The 19,374-nt window shown below is 39.8% G+C and overlaps 1 protein-coding gene across 10 annotated transcripts in view; it reads left to right on the top strand.

Annotated features, from left to right (window-relative positions):
* The first annotated feature begins 401 nt into the window (after positions 1-401).
* The window catches only part of KIF1B (kinesin family member 1B), a 97,307-nt gene continuing 78,334 nt past the window's right edge, over positions 402-19,374 (top strand). For all 10 annotated transcript variants that reach the window (XM_075114418.1, XM_075114415.1, XM_075114413.1 and 7 more), the window contains exons 1-2: positions 402-749; positions 6,174-6,360. In XM_075114418.1, the coding sequence (XP_074970519.1) occupies positions 6,255-6,360 (106 nt within the window). In that variant the 5' untranslated portion in view covers positions 402-749; positions 6,174-6,254. The remainder of the gene's footprint in view (positions 750-6,173; positions 6,361-19,374) is intronic.

The raw sequence follows: 19,374 nt of genomic DNA, 5'->3' as shown, positions 1-19,374 counted from the left end.
CAGGCCTCCCGCCGCCTCGGGGGCGCGCACGCACACAGCGCAGCGGAGCGGTGATACAATACTAGGTGTCCTCGTGCCGCTCGTTACAGGTTAAAAGAGGGATGATGCGCATTCCGTACCGAGTCCTGATTGGTTGGGGATGAAGAAGAAACGATTCCCCGGGATCCGGTAGTTCGGCGGAGGGATTGACTTAGAGGGAGGAGTGGGGATCGTCGTTGCGGTCGAGTATTCCCGATCTGTGGATTGGTGCACGACTGTGTCAGCCTGTGATTGGCATGGCAAGAGGCGGGCACTCGCCGATTCTGCGCCTGGCGATTGGTGATCCCCAGGGAGGAGAGAGTACCGGCGCGCGGCTATTGACGGACGGGCGTTCCTCCCCCCGCGGAGGCGGGGCTGGGCGCAGAGCCCGGAGATCCTGTCAGTGTGGGAGCGGCGCTGCGGGGAGCGCGTCGCTGCGCTCGTTTTTCCCGGCGCGGCCTTTCTCTTTCTTCCCTCCCCTTTTCTCCCCTCCCTCCTTCCCCACCTCGCCCTTCCCGCTTCCTTCCTGCTCCCTTCCTGGCGGCGGGGAGCGGAGGGGGGTCTCCCGGCCTCGGTGGAGGCGGCGAAGTGGTGATGGCGATGGCCGGACTCTTCTGTTTCCTCCGCCCCGCGCTGCGCTGTTCCGCCGGCCGCGCCGCCTTCCCCAGCTGCTGACAGCGCCGGCGGCCCCGCACCGCCCGCGTTTTGCGGATCCCCGCGCTCGTCCCCAGGTGAGGGGCGGCGGGCGCTGAGGAAGCTCAGCAATCCGGCGGGGGATGGTGGGGGAGCGGGGGAGGCGCGCAGGGGCCGGCTGGGTGGCGGGGCGGGATGGGGGGAGGCGGGGGTGGCTGGTTCACGCAGGTAGTTGGCAGGGGGAAGGGGGGGGGGCGCCCCGGGTGGGAGGGGGTTTGGCAAGGGTGGGGGGGAATGGGGAGCCTTGGCGGGACAGGGTGCCCCGGAGCTGCCAGGGCAGCGGCACAAGGGCGTGGGGCCCGCCTCGGCCTTCCCTCGCCTCCATCTCCTGATGCATATATTTGTCCCCCGGGACGCTTCCTTCCCCTTTCCCCCAGGCGCTCCGAGCCATGGCGGTGCGGCCGCTTCCCGTCCTTTTCCTCCTCTGACTCCCGTCCGCTGTGTGGGTCGCGAATATCGCCGCGTTTTGGCATCCTTTTTCTCCGTTCTAGCTCAGATGAGGTGGAGGCGATAATTGTTTGTTCAGGAGGGAGGCGTAGTCCCTCAACCAGCTGGAAGATGCAAGAATGTAGAAGGATTGTGGTTTTCAGGATGTTTTTGTGTGGACCTGGAGGTAGTGGGTCTGTCCCTGGATTCGGTACAGCACAATTACTGAGGCAGCCATATTGGGATGATGATCTGACAATCCTCGGTGAGCTCAGTCAGGAGGCAGGCGTCAGGAGACAGGATGACAGGCCTGGTAGTTTTGGGGTCATTGGCAGAATATGGGTATTAAACTGAGGCTGGAAAACTAAAATTCACCGGAAGCAGATGGTGAATTTGTATCTGTTCTCTGAAGTGTCAAATACGTTCATACCAAATTTTAAAGTATATTTCTCTTTGCTTCCAGCTCCTCCTTAGCTCAGTGCCTTTTGTTATTGCACAATCTAGTGCATTGGTGTGTTGATAAATAGCCATGTGTTTATATGATCGGATTTTCAGTGCCTTGCCAAGTTCTGCACCACTGTTTTATCTGGCATCTTCACTTAGTACAAAGATAGCAATTCGTAGTGTGTGAGCTCAGCTGATCTATCTGACTGTCATCACTACCTGATCCTTCGTGGAGGACCTAAAACTGGAATCGTTGTGGTTCTCTTGTTCATAAACCCCTGCTGCTCTGAACAGCTGTTTTGCTAACTTTCCATATACTAATCTCTATCCTCATTCGTTTTCTTTCTTTAGAGCTGTTGTATGATTAACTTACAAGCAATTTTTTTGTTTAAAAGTTAGCACATTCTCTGCTAGGTGTACCGGTGCAAATAAGACACAATGGCAGGCTATGTTAAATAGAAGTGATGCTTTTGTGATGTGCGGTGGGGTTTTATTTTTTTAATGTAGAGATACAGATTCTGAACATTGTTTTTGTAACTTGTTGTAAACTTTTCTCAATATATCAATAATACTTTGGTTCTAAATCTCTATTCTGCTTGTAACTTTACATCAAAAACCAGCAATATGTTCTGTATTTTGACATTGCATAAAAACTGGTTTGTCAGAACTTTCAAATACTTCCAAGGATCCTAGTCTTAATGAACAGCTTGCTTCGTTAAACATTTGTGTGAAACTCTAAATCTAGATACAAGTGCTTTGAGACCATGAAGGGTGATTGACCAACGTCACTGGGTTTGTCAGCTTAAATAACAGAAAATTAGAAACAAGATATTTAGATTATTTGTTTAATGACACACTTTTCTATTAAAACCTCACTGCGTAACTTACAGGGTGGATAGGGGATATAATTTAATAATAGTTTAAAAGAAGTCTAAAATTAATATGTAGGATTTGCATTTTTGCTGATGGAGCTCACTAAACAACTCAAATATCTACCATGTGTTTTAGAGCCAGTGGTATATCACGTCAAAGACTCAGGCATGCAGTTCCCTTCTTTACATTGCTCCTGGGGTCATACTTGACTGAGTGTTAAAAGATACGCAGCTAGTAGACTCTTTCCAAGGCATGAGGAGAATGGTTCGTTCTAGCATGGATGGCAGCCTGCTAAGCCTATAATGAACATGTGAAAGACAGCTTTTTTTTTTTTTTTTTTTTTAAAAAAGACTTTGTTCTGAACCACAGACTATTGCACATTTTGTTTAGCTCTCTTGCAAGTTACGTCTCCTATTACTACTCTGTAGGCAGCGTTTTTTAGTAGTAAGTGATACTACTGAGAAATGTGAGCCCTGAAAAACCAGTTGCAATTTATTATCTGTGATGCTATGCAACTTGGTCTCATTTTACATTATTATGACTTTATAAAATATTTTATAATATTTATAAATTTTTAAATATTTATAAATTGAATATTTATAAAATATTTTATTATGATGTTATAAAATGTTACAACCAGATAAAGTTGCTGATAAGTAGAAAAAAAACCTGCAAAAAACCTTCAAAACCCCAGAAACATAAATTTGTGGGAAGCTTGGAAAAATATATAAATTTTGGTTAATTTGCTGGTTAAGGAAAACTAAATCTTGCATAATGAGACAATGATCAAAACATCTGAAATTCATGTGCAACTACAAGGAGGCATTTTGCTTACTTCAGCTATGAAAAGTAGTAGAGTTGAGAATGAATGAGATTTAAAATTACACCACCTTTAATTTTCTATAAGCACAGAAGTTAGGGTTGGGGAAAGTTGGTAATTGCAAAAGTGTACCAGTTAAATTTTTATGCTGTTGTAGGTGACTTTGTGACCTGTTCTGTAAGTATTTTTTTTACAGCTGTGTTTCAGAGAAGGCTGTTATTTAGCCAGTTCACATGGAGTCTCTGGCGTTAGCCTTTTCATGCTTTCTTATTGTGAATATAGTCTTCAGAGGTACTCAAGAATTTTTTTTTTTTTTTAAGTAGATGATTCTTTCACTCCATCTTCTGTTTGCCAGTTTCTTAGATATACTAGTTATCTGTGGAAATTCATGTAGTACCCTGAGAGGCATCTCCATGAAAACATCTGGGAAAAAAAATCTTTGTATGTGGAACACTTCAGTAAGAGGAGAAAATAAGCTCCCGATGTTTCATAAATAATATTATAAGAACACATTGGTTGTAATTTTTTTTCTTAAAAAAAAAAAAAAATCCCTTCATTAATGGCCTTACCTTTATTCATTGGTCCTTGTGGGAAGCTGACAAAATTACGGTTTCACATCAACATGGATAGATGGGAAAAGACAGATGAGAACCACTAAGCTGATGCAGGTGGAGTTTCTGTGCTGTGCTACACCCTATGAGAATGCCACCTACTCATTTTCTGCAACCTGACAAAGTAAACCGGGTCACGATGAACTTGATAATAACAGAGATTTTGCACTTGATGGATTTCTTAAATTGTATTTCAGAAACAGACTGCTTGGTGGACATATACAGTAACATTCCTGTTTTCTAGCAGCAATATCCAGGGTCAGTTGAATAATACTACTGGGATGTATCAGGATTAGTCTTGTTACTTAGCTTTCATGTGAGGGCGTGGGTACTTACGCAAGGGTCATATTAAGAAGGGAGAGTAAAAATTCCACACGGTAGATAGGAAGAAGCTTATAATGAAGCTACATGTTTTGTATACTTGTTGTACAAAAAAGTAGGCACCTTTGAGCAAAATTGAGTAAAGCAGAGCTCTGAAACAACTCAGAACATGTGTTAAACTTTGAAGATCGTGCAGATTCATTCCTGTTACTTCCTTGCTGTATTCTATGCTTAAGTTTTTAGTGGAATTCTTAAAACTTTGTACTAACCTGAAGTTGACTGAGTCATTATTTTACCAGTTCACTGTACCACTGACATTGAAATTCAGTTGCCTTGTTCCTAAAGACACTCCTATTCTTCCAGTCTAATGAGATACCTCAGGTAAAATAAGGAATGCTTTAAATTGCTTCTACTTGGTGGAGTAATTTAATTTCTTCCTTCACCATGTGATGGCATTAATGGAGTAATGCAGTTTTATTAAAAACTTCTTGTACTGTCTGAAGATGTGTCGTAGTTGAATTAAGCATGTATATTAAGCATGCATACGTATTTTTTTCCAGCTGTAGAGCTTTAGAGCTGAAATGCCGCTGCTTCAGGTCTGCGAGTAAGTTTTGTACTTTCGTGGTGCTGTGATTACAGTGCTGAAATGAGCATTTTGTTGCGTATGTGGTGTAGAGATAACCAGAAAAGATGTCGAGATTTCTGGGCCATGCAGGGTGACTTGTTCTGCCCATGTTAACTCAGATTCAAGATAGAAATGACTGCATTAAGTCAGACCAAAGGTTCACCTAGCCCTGAATTCTGTCTAGAGCAGTGGCTGTAGCAGGTATTTAGAATATAAGGATAAATCAACCAGGTAATCATGTTTTCTCAGTATAGTCTTCTGTGTTCTGAGAGCCTATGCCACAGAGGCTTTCCTAGGCAGGAGTGGTAGCTTTTTACTAGACCTTGATGGCTTTTTCTTTGCATCTGTCGTATTGCTTTTTGAGTCTGTTTAACTTCAGTACTGACAGTATCCTGTGGCAGTAAGTTAAACTGCTTAATTGTAGACCAACCGAAAAGCTTTCTTCTAATGGGAAAGGTTGGTGGAGGACAATACAGTTGAACCAATCTTTATTAACCCTGCATTTCAATACCATCTCGGACGCGCCTTGAAGTTTGGATTGTGGGTTTCAGGGATAGTTTCCTGCCGGCTAAAGTGCTTCATTATTTGGATGTGGTAGGATTTGAACATGTATTTTGATAATGCAGATTAATTTACTGGTGAACACTTGCTGAAGATAGATAGTAATATATACGCTGAAGGCAATAATTTTTGATTCCTCTTCTTCCTTATGAAGTAGTGTGTTCTTTAATCAGTAGATATACAAGTAGTTAATGAGTTTTTATTTCCTTTGAAAAGAGGACTTTCCCAGGGCTGCAAAGGGTTCTTTAAGGTTGCTGGGTACACCCTTTTCTCTGGAATGGTGTGTATTGAAAGTCAGTGTGATATGGCCCATCACACTTGTGTTAGTTTTAATATTACTGTTAATATATTCTGGCAGCAAGGGTTGGCAGCTAGAGAACCTAGCTATGTAGTATATGGTACTCATGCTGAAATCTAAGTAGCTGTATCTTTACTGCTAAAATTATCTTTGTTAGGTTAAGCCTCACACGTGTTGCAACCAGATCTTCATTTTGGTATTGGCATCCCTACTTTCTGGGAAGAAAACCAAGTAATGAAAACAAATATGTTTGTACACTTCAAAAGAACACTTCAGATGACAGAACTTTTGACTAGAGAGACAGTGTTCAGGTGCTGTTAGGTATATTTCCAGTTCTGTTTTTGAAGTGACAGCTTTTAGGGGAGGAGGGGGTGTGATTGCAGAGCAGAAATGGAAGTTACCAACCAGCTCTGAACCTTCCTAATTTTATCAGCACCTTGAGTGCAATAGCTGTAAATGACTAAATTATATTTTTCTCTTTAGAAAACGCCAACAAGAAGGATAACTTGAAACACTCTTCACCCCTTCACTTTCAATCTCTTGACTGCACTACAAGGAACCAGAATGTCGGGGGCTTCAGTGAAGGTGGCTGTTCGGGTCCGGCCCTTCAATTCCCGAGAAACCAGCAAAGAATCCAAATGTATCATCCAGATGCAAGGCAATTCAACCAGTAAGTTTATTTTAATCTCGTAAGGGAGGCTTTCTCTCTCTTCTCCCTTCCTACTTAATCCTCCTCTTTTTGTCAGACTAAAATGAGTACCATGTACATTATATCATCTAGAATTACTGTCCTGGGAAATCTTCGCTTCTGAGGCTGCCATCACAAACTAGATTGTCTCTGATTTGACTAGAAAGTCTAAATCACAAGTGTCTTGATTTTGATGCAGTTGTTTATGGTGTTTGCGTGTGGTGAGTTGAGAATCCTACAGAAAGATTAGAATACCAAAGTGAAACCTTTTTGTTAACCTAAGTGTGTGGGAATGTCATGTGGACTGATGGATACAGGGATATGTTGCAGACTGTCACATGATAATTGTTGTGGTATAACTTCTGCTTGGGTCTGGTGCTCTAGTTCTTGGTGTGCGTATTCTGCAGTCTATGCCTTTGTTTAGGGGCATAATTTGAGTGAGAAAGCTGAGGGGAAAAGGATGTAAAGTTTTATGTTTTCCAGATTAGATGTCTAAACGATGCCAAAATAATAGGCTACGTAAAATAATCTTATTTTCTAACCAATTAGAAGCGTTTGGGTTCTTAAATAATTATTGTGGGTCCAGTTTAGAGGAGAAGACTCTTCCATCGAAAACTGAATATGTGTGCACCATATATTGATGGAATTTTTTTGTTTTGTTACATGCTTCCTAAGGTCAAGGCAGTATCGATACCATTTGCTGCCATGTCATTGGTCATGTGCAGACTAATAGCTATACCCACAGACTGCTCTTATGGTAGATTTTCATGCTTGGTAATACAAAGGAGGGTTCATTTTTCAGCTGTTTTTTAGCCGAGGTTGTACTTCAGCCTGCTTCTGTAATGGAATTTAAGTCCTGGTTGTGGTAACTTAAATTATATACAATATTTAACATTTCACTGGAAGAAAGGCATCACAGAGTAGAGAGCTTGCTTTTCAGTGCAGTAAATTCTTATCTTCGGACCTTATGTGGAATTTTACCCAAAGGAACTTTTTTTGCTTGGTCAAAATTTCCATTTAAAATGGGGGGTGGGGAACGTTTATAAGTCATGTCATATGGAAACAGGTGCCCGTATCCCAATATTGCCTGCCAACTTTCAGACCAAACCAGTGTAGAACGGAAGAACCGTAGGTGACTCCATTAGATGGCGTTTGTTATGGACCTGCCACCAAGCTCTGTACTGCAGCACCACCACTGGGTGCCACTGTAATAGGTTTTCTTGCTGCTGTCATGACGTGACAGCAATAATTTTAGATGCTTAAGATTTTTGAGCTCCAGGAGCCTGTGGAAACAGCTTGTCTGTGGTACAACAACAAGGGTGACCAGTGAATCTCTGCCAATCTGTCTAAGTTTGAAATACAGTGTAGACAAAAGAAAAGACACTGGTTCTGTTTCTGAATGCTAGAGCTGCACTAGAGAGACACATTTTCAAGAAACTGCATCAGCTTTCAAAAGGAGAAAAAATACTTCCTGATTTATCTAGTTGGAAATTACTTTACAGCTTTTGTGATATTTATGCTCTGGAAATGTTCTCATCTGTAGCCTTATATTTGAGTCCTATGGCTCTGATACAAGATGGGTGATGTGACAGATGGTCAGGTTTAAGTCATCAGGGGCCATTACAGAGTGTGGGAAAGGAATTACCGGTTGTAATAGTTATATGTTCTTGCAATCTGTGGGCTATGTTTTCCCTGTATTTCCCTCTTAGAGGAGAAATAGAGAAGAAAGCAATAGACAGAGGAGTAATTTTACTTGTTGAACAGAAGAAGATCATATAATAAAAAATATGAATAAGGCATTGTTTGGTGGGGAAAAAACCTGAGCAGAAATGTTTTCTCCAAAGGATCTGCCTAATGAAGTTGTCCAATGCACAGAACTTCCGGCTAAAATTCTTCTGGTGTGCTTTTAGGGTACATGTTAGATTTGGGGGCATAAATACTGTTGCTGTTTTTGCTAAGGATTCTTTCCTTTTCATAATCCCTCAATCTTTGCAGCCTCACAGTTACATTATAGAACTCCTTATTATTAAGGTCTCTACTTGTTGGTTAGAAGCTGACTACAGAAAATAATATTAATGTATCTAACTCATATCTGATGCAGCAATTTCAAAATAAAGGGAGTTCAGTAATAATTCTAGCTTATGGAGTTCCTACTTCATACCTTCAAATGTGCCAGTGAAATGATCAAGGCTTAGCTATCTTGTCTTTGAGAGGGCTATTTTTTCCGTTTGTGCGCTAATCAGGTTGACAGGAGGCAAATTTGAGAGGCTGGTGATATGTTGGGTAGTGACTATTTTAAGCCTCCAAGACAGTTAAAGTTCCCTTATCTTGGAATTAAAGCCTAATGGACTATTGTGATGAACAGGATTGATGAGACAGTGTGAAGTCTGATAGTTAGGAAGGGATTTGGACTGTTCCTTGAACTTTAATTCTTTATGTATTGATTGGCCAAGCTATTATACAAATCCATTGTTAGTCCTGAGTTTAAATTTTGTCGAAGTCTGAGTTTTGTAAATGCATTGGCTGATATAGGCAGAGACTACATTATAGTGAAACTGAGGCAAAGTGTTTAGGATTAGTTTAAGGAAAACAGCATAGAGATACAGGTAATAATATATCACGGGTATACTCCATTTGTGGTTTTTTTTTCAATGAATATATGAAAGAATGAGGGATTTTTGATATCCATAATAAAGTATATTTTTGAGGTTGAAATGCCACTAGGGTTGTTCCCTGGCATGCTGCTTTTGTTTGTCAGTTTTTGTATGAATTTGGCTGTTTACGGCTTTTGGGATTGCCTCTCATTCATGGTGGGCTTGCTAGCAAAATGACACATCCTTCTGGGTTAGAAACTTATTCTCAGTTTTGTTACACACATTAATTTGGCCTTAGAAGCAAAACTAGTGTAATTTTGTTGTGGACTTGAGGTGTCCTACAGAATTAACCCTTTATCCTATCTGGCTTTTATGTAATTTCCTCATAGAAGCTCAGGGCCTTTAATCAAAATCCATAGTAGATCTCCATCTTTGTAATTTCTCAGTGTTTAAACACTAAGTATATAGCTGAACACAGTTCTATAGATGTCTTTAATCTCAGAAAATAGTTCTTACAAAGGTCTTTAACCCACAATGTTAAGAACACTGTCTGTGAGTAATTGGGACTTCTAGTTTTCTGTCAGAAGGTTGCAAAATTTTGAAATCGGTACTTGAAACATTGTCCTTTATTTTTGTCTACTAATATGACAAGACTAATTTTTTTCCCCCTTGATGGTTGCAAAGGTATTGATCTGCAGTAATACAGTATCTTGCACTTAAAGAATTGACAGTCTTCATGTTATTAAAATATATGTTGCAAAAATAAGATTCTGCAGTCCAGCTGAAGTCACATGTACTGACTGCATTAAGGGGCTGGTATTTTGGCAGAAGGCCTGTGCTGCACAGATCATATCTAATTGCAGATGGCATCCATTTGAATGATACTGCCAAAAGTTCTTCAGTGGAAATGGGAGAAGTGGGGGTAGGAGAATAGAAGTATAGAGGAATTCTTAAAGAGAGGAGAAGCTAGAAGCTGCAAAAACCTACTACCTAATTTGGGAACACAAAGGGCTTTCCAAAGAAGAGGTAATGTCACCATCAAATTACTAATTAAAAAACACTACCAAAACAGTAACTGAGTGGGATTTCTTTAAGAAATGACCGTCCTTGTGTTTTAGTATTATTATTACTTAGATACGACCTTAAGAAAAATATGATCTGTTTTTAAAAGCACCCATCATGCAAGTGAATTCAGTTGACCCAGATGCTTTGTTTTCCTTTGGAGTTACGTTCTGAAGAGCATATCTATATTGCCCTTTGCGCAGAGGTCACTAGTAGATCTGAACGTATGCCCTTAAGTCTCGTGCGCACATACCCGCTCAGGGCCAGGCACAGTATAGCTGTGTGTGTAGCACTGCCCGCAGTGTAGCCAGCCGGGCCAGGGCTTCTGCCGAGAAAGGGAGAAGTTAGTGGGCTCTGAGGACTTTTCTTATTGCTGATTAATTCTCTAGGGTGTGATTCCTCTGTCAGCAGTCCTTACTATTGGTGAACTTGACACTGCCGAATATATTGTTTGTTTCATATTCTGCTTATTACAGAATATTTTCAAGTGAAATTTGGCATCGGTGGACTTCTGAGTTGCTCTTTGTGGTGGTTTATTGATGAAATCCTGCCTAATATTGAAACAGACTGAAACTTCCGAAATAATGCTTTTGCCTTTTCCTCTGAGATGACTTTGTTTAATTTTGTTAGTCTTTAAATTAATTTGAAAACTTATTTTCTTTAAATTACTGGATAGAAGTTTTATCCTGCTCTAGGTCAAACTCACAAGCAGCTTTTTGAAATGAATAATTTGAGAACAGATCATGGTTGTCAGTATATCTTCATTGAATATGTTTTGTCTTTTAACTCCTGCTTTTTCACTTTTTTGTTCTGAATGATTTACACCAATGTATCTTACCCACAGTGTATTAGTTACTTACTATCTGTCCACTCCATAAATTACTGGTTTTGTGGTGAGCAGGAAAACGATTCTGCTGTGTAATACATGGGATGAAAGGTGAGCTATAGAACTAAGAATGTTTTGTGTGTCAGTAGTTCTTTTACTCATCCTTATATCAGGGTTTGAAATTAACAAACATAAGCAATGTTGGCAGCTGCTGACTTGGATTATTGAAATGAGAAGCTAAGCTATTCGGTGAGTAAAGACTTCCCTAGTGTTGAGTTTTCTGGGAGGTTTTGTTTGGATTTTCTGTGGAAGTGATTTGATAATAATCTGTTTGTAAATAAATAATGCATAAATAAATGAAAATGAAGCAGAGGTTCAAGCTTCAGGACGTTCAAGCTTTAGATATTCATTGCTAGCAAGGAGTCCAGCTAGCTTATTCTTTTAAAAAGCTAAATAAATATGTAGAAAACTAAACTAATGAAGCAGGGAAATAAGGAAGTATTCTACTTGGAATATGTCTTCTGCAACTGATGTTATATTAACTGTGCACTAGATGAATGAAAATAGGTTTTAGCATCTTGTGGGTGCCAGTGACACAGTAAAAATTCTCAAGCTATAGTTCATCTGAGATTATTGTATATTTTGATTTGCTGTAAACCATATTTATGTAGAAATGCACCTGCACAGTCTAGGTTATCTTGAAAGATATGAGTGCAAGTGGATCCTTAGGTTAGGACTGAAAATTACCTATTAGGATTTTAACTTGGTAATAGTCTCTGGCTTGGTAATGTTGGAAGGTTCTTTTGTGGATTGCTTAAGGTATTGGATGTTTAATTAAAATAGGCGCAATGGAGTGGTCCCGTCTGCCGGCAACAATAGTCACAGCTGCTGCTGTAGACATATGGCAGCTAGATTCTCAAGCAGGCATCCTTGGCATCAGGAAAACTTTGCAAGGCATTCTGGAGTCAATTTGTAGAGATTGAGGAAAAAAAAAATTTGTGGTTTTTTTTTTTTCCATTTTCTCTCTAAGGTGTCTAAACCTAAAAATTTACATAAAAAAATTAATAAAACCCCATCTAATTTAAGTTCCTTTTCATTTGGGTTTGTTCTTTAATTTTTTTTTTCTTAAGATGTGTCCTGCTTTATGCAATTCTTCTGGATTTAAATAAAAATGGGTGGGAAAGCAGAACTTAAGGCTTTTGATTTATGGCATGTTGGTATATATTGGTGATATTTGAAATACAATAATAAAATTGCTGATATTTGAAAAATAAGACAAAAGTCAGAGCTAATGAAGGGTTCATAGAACAGGGTAACCTCATCAGTAATTCAGCTGGTACTTTATTGGTATACATTGGCAGGGAATATTGTTAAATTTTGCCTCTTTCATTGTTATGTAGCTTTAAAAAGTCATAACCTCTTCAAAGACACTTAATCCTGAAGGGGGGAAAATAAAGTATGGTTTGCTGATCTTTTTCGTTCTGATATAACTTTTAACTGTTTTCTGAATGAAAAGACACACTGAATGGAAAAGCAACCCTATAGCGTGTGTATGCCTTCAGGAGAATAACAAGTTTGTTGTTTTGTTGTGTGGTTTTTTTTTTCCTGAAGTAGTATTCTTAAGCATAGTTTGGATAGTGTCACTAAGGAACTTGTATTGTAGAAATATAATCTTTGGTCTAAATTACTGATGAGAAAAGTCCTTATAAGAAACTGGCTTTTATTTGGACTAGCACTGACTACATGTAGGTAGTAAAGCAACAGGAATTTATGTAACATATGCTACATAGGTAGAAAAGGCAAGTAAGAGAGTTCATTATAGTTGTCTTACCTAATAACTTTTTTTCCTTCTCTTAATGAAACATTTTCAATGGAAATATAGAATAAGTGGGAGGGTTAATTTTCATAGACTTCAGTCTTGACTCTCAGTCTGTCTTCTGAAAATGAATAATTTTAGGTACCTCAAAAAAAAACCAACAACCAACCAATTCCATAGCCCATTTCTGGTGACTTGTGCCTGCCAAAAAGCATTGGTTCTTAAAGCATGTCTTGTGTAGTATTTTTTTCCACAGACAGCTTGCTTTTCTTTTTTTTTTTTCTTTCTTTCTTTGTCCAGTATGTCAATATGGTGTTGCATTCATGGTAGATATGTTATCAAAATGGGCTGTTTTATGGAAAGATAAATTGTGCGTCATGTGGAGGATGCATGAATTGTCTTCCAGGTGAGGTTGAATTCTGGACTGGTTTGAAAGACAAGGCACAATAGCAGAGATTACCCAAGTTCTTCCAATGACTGTCCTGCTACCAGTCTCTTCTGTCTGGTGACCAATGCCAGGACCCGAGGGAATGTCAGGGAGACGTGCCGGGGAGGGTTAGGTTGGGCATTAGGAAAAGGTTCTTCATCCAGAGGGTGGTGAGACCTGGAACAGGCTCCCCAGGGAGGCATCATGGCACTAAGCCTGGTGATATTCAAGAAGCATTTGGACAACATCCTCAGACGCATGGTGTGAATTTTGGGGCTGTCCTATGCAGAGAAAGGAGTTGGAGCCGATCCTTGTGGGTCCCTTCTAACTCAGGACTTTCTATAATTCTATAATTTGTTGGAAGTCCTGGTAACAGGCAAGAGAAGGCTTGAATGCAAGTTTGGGTCACAGAAAATGGAGCCAATTGCTATTCTCTTTAAATAGTGGTTCCAGGAGTGGAGTTTGGGGAGTGGTTTTTGCTTCTTCAGTTTTTTTCTAATAGTACTGGGTCATTCTAGGAGTTGGAGTCATAAAATGGTCACAGAGGTAATGCTGAACGCAAACAAGCAAAGACTGTACATATGAACATTTGAGCTCTTTCTGTTTTGCAGTGTTAGGGAATTCTCTTGCTTGTCCAGAAGTCTGTTTTAGTCACTGTCTCTGCCCTATAATATTGACATGTTTTGTTACAAGTCTTGAAAGTCTTTTTTTTTTCCTTTTGAGAAGAAAAAATTAGGAAAACCAAGCACCGAAAAAATTCCAGTAAAGTCTCTCATGATTGTATAAAAATAACTTGAAGTGTTAATTCTGCACAGTTTAAAAAAAAAATCTAATTTGGAAGATGACTTTGAGGAGGTGGGAGAAGATGAACACTTAATGATTTTTAAATGTTAGAGGTACAAATAATGGGCCTGGAGCAAGACTGTGGGATGGCTAGGGTGTTCCAGCTAATGTTAAATGCAGTTGGACTACATTTAAAAAACTTCTATTGAGTTAGTACAGAACTAGGGTAGAGAGAGGTAATATGACTAATGAACCCAGAAAAGTCTTCTGTCAGAGGTGAGCAAACTGTGTGAAATGCTGCCCCTTCAGAATTAATGCCCACTGACACAGCCCTAGGGCTTTAGAGATGATTCTTTTTATCAAATACTTAAATAATGTGCCACCTTTCAGTAAGCAAGTAGAAGTAAGGAGAATGCAAGTTGTCAATGGGAACTACTTTAAGAATTGGATATTTTCACTACATGAATCCTTTAAGATATTGAAGCTGGCGGAACTGACTCCCCAGGATTCCAGTGCTATGTGATGTCCCTCTTAACGTAGTGCTGGTATGTGTCTGAGGGTCAAAACGGCCTTTGGAGAAGGCCATGGGCTCTTGGAGATGTAGTCAAGTACAAGCAGGGCGGGAAGGGAGGTATTGTTTTATCGCCTTGAAGCGGAAAACATGCGGGGAAAAGAGGCTCAACTCCAAGGTTTAGCCACATACATACATAGACCTGATATGCACCTTCTGCAATAGCGCATTTTCAGGTAACCGGTTGACAGTGGAGGTTTTGGAATGGTTTTGGTTCAGCTTTTCAGCTAGGTCGAGCAGGATGGTTCGACTAGCTCCCGCTTGATGCAAAGCCTGCTGGCATGCTGTTCTCCCAGAACACCAGCTGTAGAGACGGTATTTATAGCACTTGGATCTGTAAGAGCAGCTGAGGATGAGAGTGGCTTTCTAGCAGCTTCTGTGAGCAAGCATTTGCTTTTCTCTGGTGCTGTTGAGCCTAACTCCCTCCCCCATCCAGCCTTTCTCCCAGTACAGGGTTGAAATTCCACAGTGGGGAGAGAATCCGGTTGAATTCCAAATGAGCTGTTCTTAGCTTCTACTTGGTTTCCTTCCCTTTTAATGATTTGAAAAATGCAAACAATGCTTTGAAAAGCAAGCACTGCTTTACGAGCTGGAAGTGTCCATTTCCCTTCATTTATCTCTTGTAATAACAAACCTGAAAGTCTGTCTTATAAAAACAGCATAGCCATATATCTGATTGCAACGTATGCTTAGGAAAGAAGCCTGCATTAAACATGTCTTTGGGGTGTTATTCACGTTCCAACGAATAAAGAATGCCTGCTCCACCCTGCTCTCAGTAATGAACATGTTCTCATTGTTGTCATTCCAGTCTACAGATGGCGCAGATATATTTTCCAGACCCATGCATTTTAAGAGACTGTATTTTTAATGTTAATTTGGTCTTGTGGCATCAATTTTGAAAGCCCCAGATCTTTTTTATTTGTTAAATTGATTATTCAGATGTCATGAAATAAACCTACTGCTTACACTGATTCAAACAGAGTTTGAAGAAGCCACAGAAATTAATTATTTGTTTTTTTTTTTTCTCCTGAATGTTGCCCCTTCCAAAGTTCTGTCTAGGCTAGCATGTTTTTTGAAAATTTCTGCCTATTCCCTTAGCAGTGATTAATGAGAACAAACGGGACAGCACCTTTTTTGCTAGCTGTTATCTCTTAATGTGTGTTGGCATTTGGTAGGAATGTGTGCTCTGTGCAGGTTATTGCTGCCACTAGGAGAATTATTGAGGCTGGTGTGAAGCCTTTTTTGTGAGATGAAACCTCATTTTATTTCATATGGAGAATTTAAAGAGGCTTTTCAGCTTTGACAGATGTGGTAGCAATAGGGGAATGGAAGATGTAAACGACAGAAAGCAGGCTGTATTGCACAAATGATGGAAGTTCTGTTTCTCCAGTTCCATACTGACTTTCACCATTATTGGACTTTATTTCTGATTAGCAATTGATAATCTGTTGTGGGTTTGGGTTTGTAGTTTTTTTTTTAAATATTAATCTATCAGTCTGTCTACCCCGTACCTCCAGCACAGACTGTATATTGGCTAATCCCAGGATTTAGCCCAAGTTAATTCTGTCTATTGGTGTTTATCTGAAGGGCAAACTGCAGTTAGCTCTTCACTGGAGTACCCTACAGTGACTAATCTATGGCATGTCTGATGGCAGGGTGCCCTGCAATATAAGTCTGATAGCTGACCGAGGTGGAGCTGTTCAATCTAGTGACTTGACTTTGAATGCAATGAGGGATAGTTTCTTACCTCTTGCATGCTTTTTGCTCTGTCTCTCTATTCCAAGAGTTTATTAGGAAGAATTGCTTTTATCCCCAGGTGCTGAACTGCACACAATTTCTAACCTGCAAAATTTGTGACGTGCTGAAGAGCAGTGTGGATTGGGATGAAAACAGATTAGGTTTGGACTGCAAATTCAGTGTCATTATAATCTGACATGAGATCTAAGTGGTTAAGAAGTAGTTTTGGTCATTCTTTGTGCCTGCAAAAATATTTATGTGGCTGAGTAGATGGGAATGGAATGAGGGGGCTGATCTTGGCTAAGCTTGCTTGCTCTTTTTTTTTTCTTCTCCTTTCTTCTTTGTAGGTTTCCCACTGTCTACTTTGTAGTTTTAATGGAGAACATAAGTGTAAGTCCAGAAATAAGGTCTTGAAGTGGGACTGTGTTTGTGTATATGTTTAGGAAGGGATGAGAAGACAGAGAATGCTGCTTCCAGCTGAAAGTATCCCAGAGGCTGTAATTTTGCACCAGCTCTCTGTTGTGCTCCACAGTCTCGTTATAACTGTAACTTAAAGTACATATCGAGGTGTGCTTTTTCAATCTCGGCTTCAACAAATCAGAATTGGATTGCAAGGAAAAAAAATTAATGTCCAAAATGACAAGAATGCAAAATAATACATATTACAAAATATATGGGTACTGTTTCAATAGCGGTGTGGTGTTTCAAAGTTTGCTAACAGTTTTTGCTAAAATTAAAAACTAGCAATGAATTTGATCTCATAGATTTGAAAGTGTATGTTATTTTTGTGCTAGCTGATAAAGCAGATGGTGGATGGTTTGAAAAATGTTAATTAAGGAGCAAGTAGGATGCACTGTGGAAGTACCTTATGCCAAGAAATGAAGTTGCCTGTTTAAGTAAGGGCATGTTAAAATCCAAATGTTTGGTAGAGATTGATTTGTTACTGTTGATACAGTACATCTAAAATTATAGTTCCTTCAATGATTGTGCTCCCACTTTCTTCTTATCTTACTAGGCTGTACTGCTCCTACTAGACACTTCTCCTGTGCAAGGACTAGTTAGTTAAAATATGTGGGGTTTATGTAATGATAAAAAATTACAGATTATTTGGTGTGAAAAAATTTGTTTTAAAACTTACCTTTCGGTCAATGATATATTAAACTCATATCTTTGTAGATACAAGTATCAGAAAACACCACCAAAGTCAAACAGCTAAGCAGCTAAAAGGAATTGTTTTTAATTATTTGAGCTTCAGAAAATATGTGGATTACTCCTGCTTAGAGGCACTTCAGATGGTGTGAAGCAGCTCTGTATGACTTACTATATAACTGTAAGGAGAAATAAGCTTTGAAAGTGCAAGCTGTTTCTCTAGGTTGGGATGGCAGTGGGTATTAAATAAACTGCATCGAGTTTAATGGTAATGCTGCATAGCTATTCACACAGTGCACTTAGATTTGAATTTTATATCAATTTATGACATGGAATTACATATTATGTCTTAAGGTTATGTGTATTAGTCAAAATATTTGGAAATTTGTAATTCCAATAAAGAAAAATAATAATATAGGCATTTATGTCCCTTAACCAAATCAACAATTTGTAGAGTGTATTTTTAAAACATTAATATTCCCATGCCTTTTTCTCAGCCTTCCATTCCATAGGTGGATGATGGACATTAACCCAAACTGTCGTTGCTGCTTTGATCCTGGCAGAGTTTTTAGACACTGCAGTAGGAAAATAGCATCTTCAGCTTGTTCCATCCTTTCTACGCTTCTGAGTTGTGTGTGTAACCTTTTTCAGTAGCAATGGTGTAGGAGATGGTGATTTTGCAAAAATATCTTTCCCAGTTTCTGTTTGATGCAGAAACCTTAACTTGTGGAAGGCTGAAATATTCCACATGACTGAAGACGTTGGCTCTCGGTGAAGCAAGGGGCCTGAAAAAGGGATTTAGTTTCTCAAAAAACTGTTTGCTTAGGCTAACTCCAACATTCACAGTTGCTACGGTGCCATGCTGATGGTAACTAATTATAGCTGCAGCACAAAGTGTTAGTGTCAGTTTGCAAACAGAAGAGTTAATAGCCACATTGGACCTTTGAAATAGCAGATAAACAAATTTATTCTGTAAGATAAAAAGGCCATTAATGTGTTCCTGCTGTGATCGTCTGCGTTATTGCCTTTCTCATTTCCTGAGGCCCTGTAATTAAACCATTAGCTTGTGTACCATGCCGTGAGTCTGCTGTGGTGAGAGAAGCTAGATGATGACCTATTTCATGATTCACTAATATAATTCATTTTGGCCTTGCACGGTTTAAAAAACAAACAGAATAACTGAAAAGCTTTTAGTGTTCTTGTGGGTATTGGAGGCACTGGAAACAGTCCTCCTACTTTGTAATTCTGTTTCTTTCCTTGTTCAGCTGAAAACACAGCTTGCTGAATATCATGATACATAGAATCAGTGTTGCCCACTCAGTCTAATTTCTGCATGATCGGTCCTTTTTTTTTTCTTTTTTCTCTCTAGTCTGGCATGTAAACTTTCAGGATAAAGCTTACCTGTACTATAAGAAGTCTTTTAATTTCTTCAGAAATATCTGTTAGCTTCTTTTAAAAGTGGTTAGATTTCATGGATTTGCTTGTCCCTCCAAAGATGATGCTTGGTGCAATAGACACCTTCAAGTTAGGTGAATTTGTGGTTTCTTAGCTGCCTTGCCATCTTCTTTCAGGTGTCTTATCTGACATTATTACAAACCTGATCACTTGGGTCAAACTCAGACCACACCAGATGTGACTGATGCTAGGAGCTACTCAGTTGGTGCTCAGTGTTCCAATTGAGGAGGGTTTCAGTCTGATTGAAATCCATTGCAGTTGTAGTCCTATATTTTTTTCTCAGTCAGCTCTGCTGGATTCATTTGCAGACAGACTGAGAATTCTGTTAAACCAGTGGTTCTGAAAATGGAGGATGTAGTCTCTGTAAGAAACAGGAGTAGGGATAAATAGACTTCAGGCTTAGACTAGAAGCTGAGCAAAAAGCCTGTGACTGGATCACAGTAGTGAGGGGCAGCATGCAGAGTTCCTGGCAGCCAGGAGGTTTTCTCTGACCTGTTCCTGCTGCAGTGGAAGGTTTTGGCCAGGCAGCTGCATTCCCAATCTCTGACCGAGCTGCCTTCTTGCACGTTAATCTTC

The sequence above is a fragment of the Phalacrocorax aristotelis genome, chromosome 19 (assembly GCF_949628215.1).
Source record: "Phalacrocorax aristotelis chromosome 19, bGulAri2.1, whole genome shotgun sequence".
In the NCBI taxonomy this organism is placed as follows: domain Eukaryota; kingdom Metazoa; phylum Chordata; class Aves; order Suliformes; family Phalacrocoracidae; genus Phalacrocorax; species Phalacrocorax aristotelis.
The sequence above is the reverse complement of the archived record's forward strand: the minus strand, read 5'-3'. Positions and strand labels throughout refer to the sequence as shown.